Consider the following 18,034-nt stretch of genomic DNA (forward strand, 5'->3'; position numbering starts at 1 on the left):
AACATTTAATGAGACTTTATTTTCCCCCTTATACTCATAACAAAAAAGAAAATAGAACAGTTTCCTTACTGAATATAAAAAAGTATGTGAATTTCCTGTATTTTTTTTTTTTTTTTTTGCTTTTCGTGGATATTAATGCCATAAGGACAGTAGCTTGTGTCACAACAGTCTACTGAATACAAGTTAATAACATTTAGCAGTTTTATTGATACTTAGGTTTTACTGTTAGAATTAGATTAATCCCAATATAGTAATTAAGTCCGAAAAGTTTACACTATTTCATTTTGTTACCAATAATTTGCAGTGTTCAACTGCATACTGTTCGTCATACTGCTTGTGATTTAAGCAGATAGATGAGTATTTTTTTTGAAACCAAAATTTAGTAGCTCTGATTGGAGGCAAGAAGCTATTAAATAGGTAGACACATTTGAAATCAATAATTGTTTGATTTCAAATATCTTAAACAATAGAATCTCAAGTGAGTATTGAATTTCTCAGATGGTTATGCACTTACTCCTCTAGACTGAAAAATGGAACAGGGAGAGGGAAGGAGGGAGGGAAAGAAGGAAGGAAGGAAGGGAGGGAGGGAGGAAAGGATGGAGGGAAAGAAGGAAGGAAGGGAGGGAGGAAGGAAGGAAGGAAGGGAGGGAGGGAGGAAGGAATGGAGGAAGGAAGGGAGGAAGGAAGGGAGGGAGGGAAGGAAAAAAGGGAGGAAGGGAGGGAGGGGAAGAAGGGAGGGAGGGAAAGAAGGAAGGAAGGAAGGGAGGGAAGAAAGACAGAAAGGAAGGAAGAAAGAAAGAGAAAGAAAGGCATGTTCTTTGAGTGATGGCTTTATTTAATGAAAAATAGTCTTCTGTAACCTTATCCTGTAATGTTCATGAGACAGCACTTCCTGAATTTTATTATAATTGTTTCTTTAAGTGTCCATCTTCACTCAATTCTAAAGTTTGTATAGGCAGGAATCATGTCTTTCTTGATTATTATTGAAATCCCCAGTTCTATATCTATATCTGTATCTATATCTATAGATATATTTCTATATAGATATATTTCTCTATACATAGATGTTATATATATATATTTTTTCAAATAGTGACATCAATTTTTTTTATTGAGGTATATTTGATGTACAATATTACATAAGTTTCAAGTGTACAACATAGTGATTCACAATTTTTATGGGTTATACTCCATTTATAGTTATAAAATATTGACTATACAACAAGAACCTACTGTATAGTACAGGGTATTATATTCACTATCTTGTAATAACCTATAATGGAAAAGAAATATGAACAAGAATATATATATAATATATATATGAATCACTTTGCTGTACACGTGAATCATTGTAAATCAACTATACTTCAGTAAAAAAAATCGACTGTATCCCCGTGTTGTACAATATATCCTTGTAGCTTATTTATTTTATACAGTTTGTGTCTCTTAACCCCCCTCCTATCTTGGCCCTCCCCCCCTTCCCTCTCCCCTCTGGTAACCACTAGTTTGTTTTCTGTATCTGTGAGTCTGTTTCTTTTCTGTTATATTCACTAGTTTATTTTTTATATTCCACACATAAATGATATGATATAGTATTTGTCTTTCTCTGTCTGACTTATTTCACTTGGCATAATATCCTCCAAGTCCATCCGTGTGGTTGCGAGTGACAACATCTCATTCATTTTTATGGCTGAGTAGTATTCCATCATATATATATATACACCACATCTTCTTTATCCATTCATCTGCTGATGGACACTTAGGTTGCTTCCATATGACATCAATTTTGATAGACCTAAAATTATTTTTTTTTACAATGGAAAAAGGATGGAATGTGTGGACTATATAGAGGACTCTTTTAGTAGAATCTAGTCGAAGAACCCAACAATGCCAAAAACATGTTGAATGTTGGCCTTGCATACTTCTTCCTAACCCTCCTAAAATCTCAGCGTTTTGAATTTTTTCTATGCATGAGAAAATGGTGAAGAACGACGTGCCAAGGAAAAAAAGAGGGTGGGTGGGTTTTTGTCAGGGACTCCCTAGGGAGCTCTTAAAAATACTAATTCCCAGACCCCAGCCCAACTTTCAGTTGATATGGGATGATGCCCAGAAAATCATTATTTGAAAGCTTCTCAGATGATTCAGTATTCAGCCTGGGTTGAAAAACAACTGGTCTAGCTGGTCAAATCAGCTTATGTTAGTTGGGAAGCTTGCAAATGAGGGCAGTGATGGCATGGCTGACATGTCACCACAGTATAAGGGAATATCTACAATAAAAGCTCCACATTCCAACACTGGTCAACTAAATGCCCACACCTTTGGTCCTGGCCCACTATGGAGGAAGAGAAACTGAGAATGGAGGAGGAGGTGGAGGCCATTATGATGAATAGACCTTGCTTAGGTGGTTGAAGTTGGCCACTAATAAATTTTTTTTTTTTTAAATGTTGAGCCTTGTTTTAATTTATTTATTTTTATTTTTGGCTGTGTTGGGTCTTCGTTTCTGTGCAAGGTCTTTCTCTAGTTGTGGCAAGCGGGGACCACTCTTCATCGCGGTGCGCGGGCCTCTCACTGTCGTGGCCTCTCTTGTTGCGGAGCACAGGCTCCAGATGCGCAGGCTCAGTAGTTGTGGCTCACGGGCCTAGTTGCTCCACGGCATGTGGGATCTTCCCAGACCAGGGCTTGAACCCGTGTCCCCTGCATTAGCAGGCAGATTCTCAACCACCGCGCCACCAGGGAAGCCCTAACACATGTTTTGAAACGTCATCTGTTGAACTATCATTAAACAAGTACATGTTAAGAACCCAATGTATGCTAGGTACTAGGTCTTGGGAATACCAGCCAAGTCCCTGCCTTCACAGAACTTACAGTCTGGGGACCAGACACAGAACAGACAAAGAAGTATATCATCATTGGTATCAATGAGTGCTGTGAGACAAAAATTAAAGCTGGGTTGAGAGTAGAGAGTGATGGGGTAAAGGCTAGACTGGGCAGTCATGGAGGACAGCTTTGAGGTGGTGATGTTTGAGCTGGGACCTGGGTAAAGAGAAGGAATCAGTGTGGGAGCCACGTGAGAGCTGAGAGAATAGAAAGGGAAGAGTCCTGAGTTGTGGATGTCCTTGGCATGTCCAAAAATAGAAAGTCCCTGGGGTTCGAATGGAGCAGGTCATGTGGGGCCTCGAAGGCCATGGATAGGAGTCTACAGTTTGTCTTGAGTGTGATTCCAAAGTCCTTGGAGAATTATGAGCAGAAAATGAATTTGATCTAATTTTATTTTTAAAAAGATCACTCTGTGACAGTGAGGAGAATGGGTTACAGGGGCGAAGAGTAGAAGAAGGGCCATCATTTGGGAGATGAGAGTAGCTCATCATGTTTGGGAGATTAGGATTGTAGTGGTGGCAGAGGGAGAAACAACAAGATTCAGGATATATTTGAAAGCAGAGTAGTGAAGACTTGCTAATGCAATCATTGTTGCGTATAAGAGAGATGATTCAACTGCATAACTGGTGGCTATAAATATTAAATAACTGTACAGTGAATTCTGAATGCTGACAACATTGCCACATACACAGTTAGCACTCATAAATCTTAGCCAGTATCAAACATCCAAGCAAATATGTGAGTGGATAATTGGGTGTACAAGTCTGCAGCTCAAGGGAGAGGATGGAGCTGGAGATATATGTTTGGGAGGTACAAGGCTATGGGTGGCTTTTAAAGCCATTGGACTAGGTGAAATCTTCTAGGGGGTGAGTGTAGAATGAGAAGACTGAAGGCAGCGGCCTGGGGCACTTCAGTATAGACACTGAGAGCAGAGGAGGAGCATCCAGCAGAGAAGACAGAGATGGGAGGAAATTCTGGAACTTGGAGAGTGCTGGAAGTCGAGTGGAAAAGTGTTTTACGGTAGAATTGACTAGACTATTGCTGACAAGTTTTCAAAAACAATGAAGTCTAAGACTGCCCATTAGAAGTTGTGGGTGGCCTTTTTAAGCCCCTAGCTTGAAATTTTCAGAAGCCTTCCCTGAAAACTTGACATTTCTGAAGCCCTGGCTCCTTCTTGGAGGGATCTCTTAGCCTCAGCTTTTCATTCTCTTTCATTTTTTTCTCTTGTCTCTTTTCTCTTCACATCTTTTCGTCATCTTTCCCACTCAATGAAGAAAGTATTAACTACGCTGCCTGCCTTTCAAAGCGAACAAGTGTTATTTTCCAGAATAGCCCCATTCAGGAAGCATGGGCTTTGCTTTCCACAACAGTGCAATATTTGCAAATTGCTCAGGGGTTATATAAATGCTTCTTATATGAATACGTGGGAGATGGGCATGGAAAGAGCCATTATTTACATAAGTAAATATTTTAAAAATAAAATGTAAATTTTAAAAGATAAATCTGAGTTTAAGATGCCAGTAGCTCTTGAATTATTATTTTAGGAGAGAGAATGCTGCCGTTTGGAAAGTGGTGTTTGGCGTCAATAATCTAGACCACCCATCAACGTTCATGCAGATGCGCCTCGTGAAAACCATCATCCTGCATCCTCGCTACAGTCGAGCAGTGGTAGACTATGACATCAGCATAGTGGAGCTAAACGAGGACATCAGTGAAACGAGCTACGTCCGGCCCGTCTGCTTACCCAGCCCGGAGCAGTCATTAGAACCTGATACTTACTGCTATATCACAGGCTGGGGACACATGGGCAACAAAAGTAAGTCAGGATCCTCAGGAGCACTTGCCTTTCAGCTTGTAAATGGAAAACAATGGGGTACTTCCTGGCCTTTGGCAATCATTTCCCATTTTCACTTATAAAAGTAGAGCCACAAATACTTAGCATTATGTGTCACTCTCCCTTCCATGCAAATCATAGATGTCAATGCACTTAAACCTGCCAAGCCCAGATACAACCATAGAAATCCTTCTCCACATCTCAGTCTTTCTCTAGGGAGCCGCTCCTGATGTTTTAGAGCTGGCACGCAAGACGAGACCGATCAGTCATCCTCCCTTGCATTGTTTCTATTGGTGATTTGCACTCACTTCAGGCAAAGTCGCTCGGAGCCTCTGTCTAGCAGTTAGGTAGTTCTGCTTCTGCAGTCAAGCTGGACGGTCCCATTTCCAACTCTTTGTTATGATTTAGTCCTATCAACATCGGTAACACAACCTGTAAGTCTTTCTAGAAGGAAAACTGGTTAGCTATTTGCCTATTCAAATTAGTTTAAATAGTTTGGGTTCTTAGATGATTAATAAAACATATAGAAATTTAAAAATTAGTACTGCTGACTCTCAGCCACCCATAAAGGACTCTCTCATTTTGCTTGACTTATTAAAAGTTTAGAATAAGAATTTAATCGATGAGATATTTTCTTTAATGGTAGGCACTGACCATGGCAACTATATCAGGTGTAGTACTGCAGCTCTCAGGGATGATGACATATATCTGTGTCCTGTTGTCCGTCTTAGCAACTGCCAGTTTGAAGGACGATTGTTTTTCTTGAAATTTAGTCAAGTTTTGAGCTAAGTTGAGTTTCTTTTCTATACGATCAACTGAGAATAAAAAGAAAAAGGTAAATAGACAGTAGTAAGTCAATGACTTCTGAAAAGCTAACATGTAAGAAATATGAAGGCAATGTCAGACATATGATGTCACCATGCCTGCTAATCTTGGTTTTTAAAAGCTATAATTAGTTTTGTGATATATGAGACCAGAATCTATATTGCCTCTACTTGTATTGTTCCCAATATCCACATTAAACTCAGAGTAATCGTGTGACATGTGGCACACACCACGTATATAATGTAGGAAGAGCAAGGGTATGAGTTCATTGAAAAGGTCTGATTGACACTGACCACACCACTTTCTAGCTTACTATAAAATGGAAAAAATAATAGCAACTGTCTAACTCACAGGATTATTGTAAAGATTAAAGAAAATAGGCCCAGAGAAAGCTGAGTGCAGGAGCCTGGCCCACTGTGGGTACCCAGTAAACCTTAGCGATGGTTCTTTTTACCATTCTTTCGACAACTTGGGGAACTTCCACTGTCTGCATTGCATTGATTTTTCCAAACGTATTGGAAAACGTATTCTTTCTTCCATTAAGGTACCCTGTACGTGTACACTGCTTCACCACCACTATCTAAAAGGAGAACAGTGTGTATGTTTTGTAGAATGGCTGAACAATGAGAGATTCTTGCTGCTGGCTTTGAGAAATACATTGTTATTCTGTGAGAACTTTGGAGCAAGATGAAATTCACATGTTCTCTCTGCTGACACTAAGGGATGGCTTTTCTCTTTGACATCTCTCTGATGCATCCTCTAGGATTAAAGGTTCCGACCTCAAATGATGGCTACTGTAGCACATGACGAGACACACTGTTCAAACCAAGGATAGGGCAACCCTTCCTCTGTTAGTCTGAACAGGCAGTCTGAACTTGTAGCAGAGCAGGGCTCCCATGTTGAGCCGTCACAGAGCTGGCAGCCTCCCACCTGGAGCAGAGCTCTGGCTTGATTATTTTCCTTTTCATTGTAGTAGCTATTGTTTACGTTGCTACACATAATAAGAGACGAAAAGCATGAGCCAGGTTACTTAACCAGTCTGTGCCTCAATTTTCTCATTAACAAAATGAAGGGGTTTGATTAAATGATTGCTATCAGCACTTATAATTGGAAAATTCTGATTTCAAATGAGCTTCCTCTTTGAAATGACATTTTAAGAGCATGGTTTTCTTGATATAAAAATGTTATTTCATATTTGGCTAGCCTCATTTTTGAGTCATCTTACCCTCATATATTTTATTTCTTCTCCTTTTAAAAAAATCCAGTGCCTTTTAAGCTGCAAGAGGGAGAAGTCCGCATCATTTCTCTGGAGCAGTGTCAGTCCTACTTTGACACTAAGACCATCACCACCCGGATGATCTGTGCCGGCTATGAGTCTGGCACAGTTGACTCGTGCATGGTAAGTTGCTTTCTGGTTACCAAGGAGATTCAGTTCAGCAGTAGGTTCAGTGGGTCCATATAAGCCCATTAGTATTCACGTGTGGCCCTTTGAGAACATTTTCTGAAAATAATTTATTACCAAATGTTTAATTATTCACAGGGTGTTTTCCTTTATTCAGGACCCAAGCAACGCCCTGAGTAACCTCCACGCCCCCCACTCAGGTTGCCTTCTGCTTTCTCACCTCCTGCATGGGGTCAGCACCCTGGGCCAGCAACAGGAGGAGAAGCAATTGTTCTGGTCCATCTCCTTGGACCATTTTAGTGGCCAGGACAAGCAAGTTTCTGAGAGCAGCTAGTGGTAACCAGAGCTCCAGCCAGGTTGCCTCAGGAAGCAGGGGACAGACACCAAGGGCATATTCAACCATCGGGGTGATGGCACTGAAGCACATACAACACTCCAATCTCCAGGGTGTGTGATAGACCCACCTCCGTCTCAGGAGTTGATCACACTGGAATTGTCTGGGGCTGCACGTGATCGCCAGCACGTCTTCAAATATCTATCACCGAACACAACCTTTAGACTCAGGATTTCTGGTCACAACAGTTCATAGAGTATGCTGACTGAGCAATGCAGGAAAGCTTTTTTTGAATTTTTGAGTTTTATTTATCTTTTTTATACAGCAGGTTCTTATTAGTCATCCATTTTATACACATCAGTGTATACATGTCAATCCCGATCTCCCAATTCATCCCACCACCACCTCCACCCACCCCGCAGGGAAGCATTTTTACTTAATAAACACTCATTGCATATTATACTGGACTGGCTCCCAGGGGAGGATGGGAAGGGAGAGCACTTAAAGAAGCTTGTGACGGAGTGGAGAAGGCAGTTTTCCCACTACAGTGCTATGAAGCGTCTTTGTTATTTCACTGCTTTGGAGTAGATCAAATTGCCCCCAAGTTTTAGAATTGAAGAAGAGATGCAACAATACTATTGCCCCTAACCCAACATAATGAAATGACATTTCTGATTGTCCATTTCGGAATAGAAATGGCCTGGTGGTGATTTAGACAGTTGTCATGGGAAAGAGGGAGGCAGGCTCCCTTGAAGTTTCAGTGAGTCACCTTCCCTTCTGTCCTCTGGCCCCAAGTCATCCAGCTGAGGTGGGCAGTGATAGAGGAACCCCTGCCTTCCGTGCAAGAGGCCTACGTTTGATAGATCAAAGCCAAAGAAAAAGTGACTAGGAGGCAGCATGGTGTCAGGGCTAGGACACGTGATTTGCAACCTGAAAGGTCTGGGTTGGCTCCCATCTCTGGCAGCGAGAACAATGTGACCTGAAGAAGTTATTTAACCTCTGTAGAATATTTTCTCCCAGGTGAGATGGGGCTGATTTGCAGAGTATCTTTGGGATTAACTGGGTTAATGTCCCAATATTTTAACATATGTGTATATGACGTCTGGCATATGCCCTCAGTGAATATCAACAATGTGAATGTTAACATCTACCAGTTAGTGCTTACTGTGTTCCAGGATCTCTTCTAAATACTTTCTAATAACTCACTTAATTCTCACAGTCATCTCTTGTGGCAGTATCTGTGTTTTTCCTATTTTACAGATCAAGAAAACAAGGGACCAGAGAGGTTAAGTAATTTACCCCATATCACCCAGCATTAAGGTGGTAGAATGAAGATATGAATGTAGGCAGCCTGGCTTCAGAATTCAAGTGCTTGGTCACTACACTATCCTAGAAGCAATGATTAATGTGAATACATTTCTCCCTGTTGCCAACATGATCTGGACGTCTACCAAAAAGTAGTTCCTCTTCATCTCTTGGTAACTGCTAAAGGGAGGGGATAGAAGGTGATTCTTTGAAAGAGAAATGAAGGTCCAACACAGCCACAGGCATAGGCATGTTTATATCGTAATGTCTAATAGTAAACAGGTCCTGCCAACTTCTTTAGTGGTGGGAATTCCGCACTGTGGATATCTTAAATGCATACCAGATGCTCTCTAACACAACCCCAGGTAGAAAACAAAACACAAAACAAACAAAAGCTACTTTTTACCAAGTCTGGAGCAAGATTATGCACCAGAACCTCTCATTACCTTCCTTAATTGCATCAACAGGTCACACTGGAAGCCATGGGTCCTTTGTTGAGGTCTAGAAATCATGGAACTCAGTATTGAAACCAAACAAACTTTGGCCTAAAGCCCAATATTATGAAAAGAGGACCAAAAACCAGACAAATTGTACCTTTAGCTGTATCCCCCTTTTGTTTTGAATTGATGCTTCTTCACCTCTTGTTTTCCAACTAACAAATGTCCACCTGCCTCATTAAGCCTAGCTCAAAACCCACTCTTATGGGGACCCTGTGTTCCCCTCCGGCTGGAAGTAATCACTTATTCCTTTGAAGTCTCCTTTATTTATAGCCCTTAGATTTTGCTTTCATGTAAAGTTTTTCTCATTACCCAAGTGGAGTTTTGGCGCCTTGGGGACAAAAGTAGCTCTTGTGTGGACTGTAGCACAGAATCTTGCAAAAATTAGATGCTAAATAATTATGTGGCTAAGTTTCTGATCTGGAAGTGTAGAGATGCTGACCTGTAAATATCCCATTTTAATCACTCTCTGGCATAATAAGTAGCTCAACCTAAATAAGTCAGTATCTTAGTATTTCTTTTATATAAGAGGAGATGAAAAAATTGTGGAATATGTTTAATAAAATTGTTTCCAGTACATTTTGCTTAAAAATCAATTAGGCTTTCAGACAGAACAGTTTAGCCTCTTGCAAAATCTATGCTTATTAGTTAGGTTTACAGCATTGGTAAATTATGAATGCAATGTTCACCACTTCTAGGAAGGGGCATGATATATTCAAAGTCCTGAAAGGGAAAAACCTTCAACCCAGGATACTCTATCCAGCAAGATCATCATTTAGAATAGAATGAGAGATAAAGAATTTCTCAGACAAGAAAAAACAAAGAATAGAGCAACGCTAAACCTACCCTAAATGAAATATTGAAGGGTCTTCTCTAAATATTGAAGAAGGGTCTTCTTCTTTCTCTAGAAAAGAAGAATCTACTGGAAACAAAAAATCATAATAGGAGAAGCAAATATGTAAAAGGATTGAAGATCACTTAAATAAGCCACTACATAGATTAAAAAGCAAGCAAAAAAAATTTTTTTTGTAAAAGCAATTATAACTACAATTAACAGCAAAAGAATAAGTGTGAAGATGTAAAATAGAACATCAAAAATCACAGAATGTGGGAGAGTGGAGTATAAAAATGTAGATCTTTTAGAATGTGTTTGAATTTGTATGACTAGCAGTTTAAAGATATAATAATGGGTCAACATACTTGAAATCCATAGTAATCACAAATCAAAACACACAATAGGTTCACAAAAACCAGAAAGAAAGGAACTCAAGCATACTACAAAAGAAAATAATCAAACCACAAAAGGAAAAACAAAAAGAAGAAATGAACAAGGAAGAACTACAAAAACAACTGGAAAACAAGGTTTAAAATGGCAATAAGTACATACCTATCGATAATTATGTTTTAATTTTTATTTTATATTGGTGCATAGTTGATTTACCATGTTGTGTTAGTTTCAGGTATACAGCAAAGTGGTTCAGTTATACATATTCATATATCCATTCTTTTTCAGATTCTTTTCCCATATAGGTTATTATAGAATATTGAGTCAAGTTCCCTGTGCTATACAGTAGGTCCTTGTTGATGATCTGTTTTATATATAGTAGTGTGTATATGTTAATCCCAACCTCCTAATTTATCCACCCCCACCCCGACCTTTCCTCTTTGGTAAACATAAGTTTGTTTTCTAAGTCTATGGGTCTATTTCTGTTTTGTAAATAAGTTCATTTGTATCATCTTTTTAGATTCCAAATATAGGTGATATCATATGATATTTGTCTTTCTCTGACTTACTTCACTTAGTATGATAATCTCCTGGTCCATCCATGTTGCTGCAAGTGACATTATTTCATTCTTTTTAATGGATGAGTAATATTCCACTATATATATGTAGCACATCTTCTTTATCCATTCCTCTGCTGATGGGCATTTAGGTTGCTTCCATGTCTTGGCTATTGTAAATAGTGCAGCAGTGAACATTGGGGTGCATGTATCTTTTCAAATTATGGTTTTCTCTGGACATTTGCCCAGAAATGGGATTGCTGGATCATATGGTAGCTCTATTTTCAGTTTTTCAAGGAACCTCCATACTGTTCTCCATAGTGGTTGTACCAATTTATCTTCCCACCAACAGTGTAAGAGGGTTCCCTTTCCTCCACACCCTCTCCAGCATTTATTGTTTATAGACTTTTTGATGATAGCCATTCTGGCCAGTGTGTAGTGATACCTTATTGTAGTTTTGATTGGTATTTCTCTAATAATTAGTAATAATGAGCATCTTTTCATGTGCTTTTTGGCCATCTGTATGTATTCTTTGGAGAAATGTCTATTTAGATCTTCTGCCCATTTTTTGATTGGGGCGTTTGTTTTTTTGATATTGAGCCACATGAGCTGTTTGTATATTTTGGAGATTAATCCTTGTTGGTCGCATCATTTGCAAATATTTTTACCCATTCTGTAGGTTGTCTTTTTGTTTTGTTGATGGTTTCCTTTGCTGTGCAAAAGCTTTTATTTTTGTTTTTATATTCATTACTCTAGGAGGTAGATCCAAAAACATATTGCTGCGATTTATGTCAGAGTGTTCTGCCTATGTTTTCCTCTAAGAGTTTTATAGTATCTGGTCTTACATTTAGATCTTTAATCCATTTTGAGTTTGTTTTTGTGTGTGGTGTTAGAGAATATTCTAATTTCATTATTTTACATGTAGCAGTCCAGTCTTCCCAGCACCACTTATTGAAGAGGCTGTCTTTTCTCCATTGTATACTCTTGCTTCCTTTGTCATATATTAATTGACCATAGGTGTGTGGGTTTATTTCTGTGCTTTCTATACTGTTCCATTGATCTATAAGCCTGTCGTTGTGCCAGTACCATACTGTTTTAATTACTGTAGTTTTATAGTATATTCTGAAGTGAGGGAGCCTAATTCCTCCAGGTCTGTTTTTCTTTCTCAAGATTGCTTTGGTTATATGGGGCCTTTTATGTTTCCATACAAATTTTAAGACTCTTTGTTCTAATTCTGTGAAAAATGCCATTGGTAATTTGATAGGGATTGCACTGAATCTATAGATTGCCTTGGGTAGTCTAGTCATTTTGACAGTGTTGATTCTTCCAGGCCAAGAACATGGTGTATCTTTCCATCTGTTTGTGTCATCTTCAATTTCTTTCATCATCATCTTATAATTTTCTGAATAGAGGTCTTTGGTCTCCTTAGGTAAGTTTATTCTGAGGTATTTTATTCTTTTCGATGCAAGGGGAAATGGGATTTTTCCATAATTTCTCTTTCTGATCTTTTGTTGATAATGCATAGAAGTTCAACAGATTTCTGTGTATTAATTTTGTATCCTGAAACTTTACTGAATTCATTGATGAGCTCTAGTGGTTTTCTGGTAGCATCTTTAGAATTTTCTATGTATAGTTATTATGGCATCTGCAAACAGTGATGGTTTTACTTTTTCTTTTCCTATTTGGATTCCTTTTATTTCTTTTTCTTCTCTGATTGCCATTGCTAGGACTTCCAAAACTATGTTGAATAAACATGGCAAGAGTAGACATCCTTGTCTTGTTCCTGATCTTAGATGACATACTTTCAGCATCTCACTGATGAGTATGATATTAGCTGTGGGCTTGTCATATATGGCCTTTATTATGTTGAGTTATGGTCCCTCTCTGCCCACTTTCTGGGGAGCTTTTTTTTTTTTTTTTTTATCATAAATGGGTGTTGAATTTTGTCAAAAGATTTTTCTGCACATATTGAGATGATCATATGGTTTTTATTCTTCAATTTGTTATTGTGGTGTATCACACAGATTGATTTGTGGATATTGAGAAATCCTTGCATTCCTGGGATAATTCCCACTTGATCATAGTGTATGATCCTTTTAATGTATTGTTGGATTTGGTCTGCTAGTATTCTGGTTGAGTATTTTGGGGTCTATGTTCAGTGATATTGGCCTGTAATTTCCTTTATTTTTTTTGTGGTATCTTTGTCTGGTTTTGGTGTCAGGGTGATGGTGGCCTCATAGAATGAATTTGGGAGTGTTCTTTCCTCTGCAGTTTTTTGGAATAGTTTCAGAAGGATAGGTGTTAGCTCTTCTCTAAACGCTTGATAGAATTTGCCTGTGAAGCCATCTGGTCCTGGGCTTTTGTTTGTTGGGAGTTTTTTCATCACAGTTTCAATATCAGTACTTGTGATTGGTCTATTCATATTTTCTATTTCTTCCTGGTTCAGTCGTGGAGGATTGTACCTTTCTAAGAATTTGGCATAGTTGCTTGTAGTAGTCTCTTAGGATGCTTTGTATTTCTGTGGTGTCTGTTGTAACTTCTTTTTCATTTATAATTGATTTAAGCCCCATACCTTTTTTTCTTGATGAGTCTAGCTAAATATCAATTTTATCTTTTCAAAGAACCAGCTTTTAGTTTCATTGATCTTTTCTGTTGTTTTCTTCATCTCTATTTCATTTATTTCTGTTCTAATCTTTATGATTTCTTTCCTTTTACTAACTTTGGGTTGTGTTTGTTTTCTCTTTCTCTAGTTGCTTTAGGTGTAAGGTTAGGTTGCTTATTTGAAATTTTTCTTGTTTCCTGAGGTAATATTGTATTGCTATAAACTTCCCTCTTAGAACTGCTTTTGCTGCATCCCAAAGGTTTTGGATCATTGTGTTTTCATTTTCATTTGTCTCTAGGTATTTTTTGATTTCCTCTTTGATTCCTTCGGTGGTCCACTGGTTGTTTAGTAACATATTGTTTAGCCTCCACGTGTTTGTGTTTTTTTACAGTTTTTTTTTCTTGTAGTTAATATCTAATCTCATAGTGTTGTGGTCAAAAAAGATGCTTGATATAATTTCAATTTTCTAAAATTTACCTAGGTTTGCTTTGTGGCCCAGCACGTGATCTATCCTGGAGAATGTTCCAAGTGCACTTGAGAAGAAAGTGTATTCAACTGCTTTCAGATGGAATGCTCTCTAAATATCAATTAAGTCCACCTGGTCTAATGTGTCATTTAAGGCCTGTGTTTCCTTACGAATTTTCTGTCTGGATGATCTGTCCATTGATGTAAGTGAGGTGTTAAAGTCCCCACTATTATTGTGTTACTGTTGATTTCTCCTTTTACAGCTGTTAGCAGTTGCCTTATGTATTGAGGTGCTCCTATGTTGGGTGCATATATATTTACAATTGTTATATCTTCTTCTTGGATTGATCCCTTGATCATTCTGTAGTGTCCTTTTCTGTCTCTTGTAACAGTCTTTAAAGTCTATTTTGCCTGATATGAGTATTGCTACTCCAGCTTTCTTTTGATTTCCATTTGCATGGAATAGCTTTTTCCATCCCCTCACTTTCATTCTGTATCTATCCCTAGATCTGAAGTGGGTCTCTTGTCAACAGCATATATTCAGGTCTTATTTTTGTATACATTCAGCCAGTCTGTGTCTTTTGGTTGGAGCATTTAATCCATTTACATTTAAGGTAATTATTGATATGTGTATTCTTCTTGCCATTTTCTTAATTGTTTATGACTTGTTTCTGTAGGTCATTTTTTCTTCCCTTCCTCCTCTTTTGTTCTCTTCTCTTGTGATTTGATGACTATCTTTAGAGTTGTATTTGGGTTGCTTTTTCTTTTTTGTGTGTGTATGTACTGTAGATTTTTGGTTTGTGGTTACCATGAGGTTTTTAAAAAATTTTTTTATTTTATATTGGAGTATAGTTGATTTACAATGTTGTTAGTTTCAAGTGTGAGGCAAAGTGATTCAGTCATACATATATCTAATCTTTTTCAAATTTTTTTCCCATTTAGGTCATTACAGAATATTGAGTAGAGTTCCTTGTGCTATACAGTAGGTTCTCATTAGTTATCTATTTTAAATAGTGTGTATGTTAATCCCAAACTTCCAATTTATCCCTCCCCTGCAACATTTCCCCTTTAGTAACCAAAAGTTTCTTTTCTTAGTTTGTGAGTCTATTTCTGTTTTGTAAATAAGTTCATTTGTATCATTCTTCTACGATTCCGCATATAAGTGATGTCATATGGTATTTGTCTTTCTCTGACTTACTTCACTTAGTATGATAATCTCAGGGTCCATCCATGTTGCTGCCAATGGCATTATTTCATTCTTTTTAATGGCTGAGTAACATTCTATTGTATAGATATACCACATCTACTTTATGCATTCATCTGTTGATGGACATGTAGGTTGCTTCCATGTTTTGACTATTGTAAACATTGCTGCAATTAACATTATGCTGAATGTATCCTTTTGAATCAACCATGAGATTTTGATATAGCAGTCTATATGTATAAAAGATTGATTTAGGTTGCTGGTTTCTTAATTTCATATGCATTTCCAATATCCTACATTTGTATTCTCCTCTTCTCATGATTACTGGTTTTGATATCATACCTGCAGGGAGCTGATTTCCTACCTTTACTGTATGCTTGCCTTTACCGGTGAGCTTTCCCATTCATAATTTTCTTGTTTCTAATGATGGCCTTTTCTTTTCTGCCTAGAGAAGTTCCTTTAGCAGTTTGTTGGCATTTTGTTGTAAAGCTGGTTTGGTGATGCTGAATTCTCTTTCTCTTAGCTTTTGCTTGTCTGTAGAGGTTTTGATTACTCCATTGAATCTGAACAGGAGCCTTGCTGGGTAGAGTGTTCTTGGTTGTTTGTTTGTTGGTTTTTCCCTGTCATCACTTGAAATATATTATGCCAATCCCTTCTGGCCTTCAGTTTCTGCTGAAAAATCAGCTGATAACTATATGAAGATTTCCTTGTATGTTACTTGTTGCTTTTAATATTTTCTCTTTGTCTTTAGTTTTTGAAAATTTGTTATGTGTCTTGGCATGTTCCTCCTTGGGTTTATCCTGTGTGGGCCTCTCTGTGCTTCCTGGACTTCAGTCCATGTTTCCCTTCCCATGTTAGGAAAGTTTTCGGCTATTTCTTCAAATATTTTCTCAGGCCCTCTCTCTCTCTCTCTTCTGGGACCCCTATGACGCAAAAGTTGGTGCATTTAATGTTGTCTCAGAGGTCTCTTAGGCTGTCCTTATTTCATTTTTTTTCTTTCTTCTGTTCTGCAGCAATGATTTCCACCAATCTGTCTTCCAGCTCACTTATTTGTTCTTCTGCCTCATTTATTCTATTGATTCCTTCTAGTGTATTTTTCGTTTCAATTTTTGTATTGTTCATCTGTTTGTTCTTTAAATCTCTGTTAATTATTTCTTGTATCTTCTCAGGCTGTGCCTCCATTATTTTTCCAAGATCTTGGATCACCTTTACTATCATTTCTCTGAATACTTTTTCAGGCAGATTGCCTATCTCCACTTCACTTACTTGTTCTTCTGGGGTTTTATTATCTTGTTCCTTCGTCTGGAACATATTTCTCTGCAATCTTGTCTAACTTTCTGTGTTTGTGGCCTTCATTTCTCATGCTGCAGGTTTGTAGTTCCTCTTACTTCTGGTGTCTACCCCCTGGTGGGTGAGGTTGGTCCAGGGGCTTGTGCAGGCTTCCTGGTGGGAGGGCCTGGTGCCTGCACACTGGTGGATGGAGCTGGTTCTTGTCCCTCTGGTGGGCAGGGCTGTTTCAAGAGGTGTGTTTAGAGGCAGCTGTGCATTCAGGATGACTTCAGGCAGCCTGTAAGTGGGGCTGTGTTGGTTGTTTGTCCTGAGGCATCCCAACACTGGACCTTGCAGGCTGTTGAGGGGGGCAGGTTTCAGTGCCAAAATGTTGACCTCCAGGAGAGCTCCTGCCAATGAGTACTCCCTGGGGCCTCTGCCACCAGTGTCCTTGCCCCCAGTGAGCCAAAGCCGACCCCCACCTCCCCAGGAGACCCTCCAAGATACACAGGTAGGTCTGGCCCAGGCTCTTATTGAGTCACTTCTTTGCCCTGGATCCCAGTGCACGTGAAACCTTGTGTGTGCCCTCCAAGAGTGGAGTCTCTTTTTTCCCCAGTCCTGTGGAGCTCCTGCACTTTGAAGGCCTTCTCATGCACTGCTGGCCTTCAAAGCCAAATGATCTGGGCTCTCCTCCTCCTGATTCCAGATCCCCAGGCTGGGGAGCCTGATGTGGGGCTCAGAACTCACTCCTGTGGGAGAACCTCTGTGATATAATAATTATTTTCCAGTTTTTGGGTCACCCACCCAGTGCATATGGGATTTGATTTTACTGCAAATGTGCCCCTCCTACCATCTTGTTGCGGCTTCTTCTTTGTCTTTGGATGTAGAATATCTTGTTTGCTAGGTTCCAGTCTTTTCTATTGGTGGTTGTGATTTTGGTGTTTTTGTGAGAGGAGGTGAGCTCAATTTCTTCTACTCCACCATCTTGTCTCCTCCCATGTCAATTATTACCTTAAATGTCAATGGAGTAAATGATCCAATCAAAATACAGAATGATACATTGAATAAAAAACATGAACCTACAATATGCTGCCTAAAAATGTCTCACTTTAGGGTGAAAGACAAACAGACTGAAAGTGAGGGGATGGAAAAAATATTTCATGAAAATTGAAATAATAAGAAAGCCGGGGTAGAAATACTTAGACAAAATAGACTTTAAAACAAAGGCCATAAAGAAAGATAAAGAAGTGTATCATATGATAAAGGGATCAATACTAAAAGAGGCTATTATACTGATTAACATATATGCACCCAATACAGGAGCACCTAAATATGTAAAAGAAATACTAATAGACATAAAGGGAGAAACTGACTGGAATACAATAATAGTAGGAGATTTTAACACCCCAGTGACATCAATGGACAGATCATCCAGACAGAAAACCAGTAAGGCAACAGTGGTCCTAAATGACACAACAGACCAGTTGTACTTGTTTTCAAGCACACATGGAACATTCTCCAGGACAGACCACATACTAGGTCACAAAACAAGCCTCAACAAATTTAGAAATCATTTCAAGCATTTTTCCTGACCACAATGGTATGAAACTACCAGAGAAATAAAAACAGGAAAAGAGT

The 18,034-nt window shown here is 38.7% G+C and overlaps 1 protein-coding gene across 1 annotated transcript in view; it reads left to right on the forward strand.

Annotated features, from left to right (window-relative positions):
* CORIN (corin, serine peptidase) overlaps nucleotides 1–18,034 on the forward strand; it is a 249,374-nt gene that overhangs the window by 224,549 nt on the left and 6,791 nt on the right. The window contains exons 20-21 of the mRNA XM_029234750.1: nucleotides 4,422–4,693; nucleotides 6,802–6,935. Coding sequence (XP_029090583.1) covers nucleotides 4,422–4,693; nucleotides 6,802–6,935 — 406 coding nt within the window. The remainder of the gene's footprint in view (nucleotides 1–4,421; nucleotides 4,694–6,801; nucleotides 6,936–18,034) is intronic.

Source organism: Monodon monoceros, unplaced genomic scaffold (assembly GCF_005190385.1).
Source record: "Monodon monoceros isolate NGI ecotype Baffin Bay Population unplaced genomic scaffold, NGI_Narwhal_1 Super_Scaffold_20, whole genome shotgun sequence".
In the NCBI taxonomy this organism is placed as follows: domain Eukaryota; kingdom Metazoa; phylum Chordata; class Mammalia; order Artiodactyla; family Monodontidae; genus Monodon; species Monodon monoceros.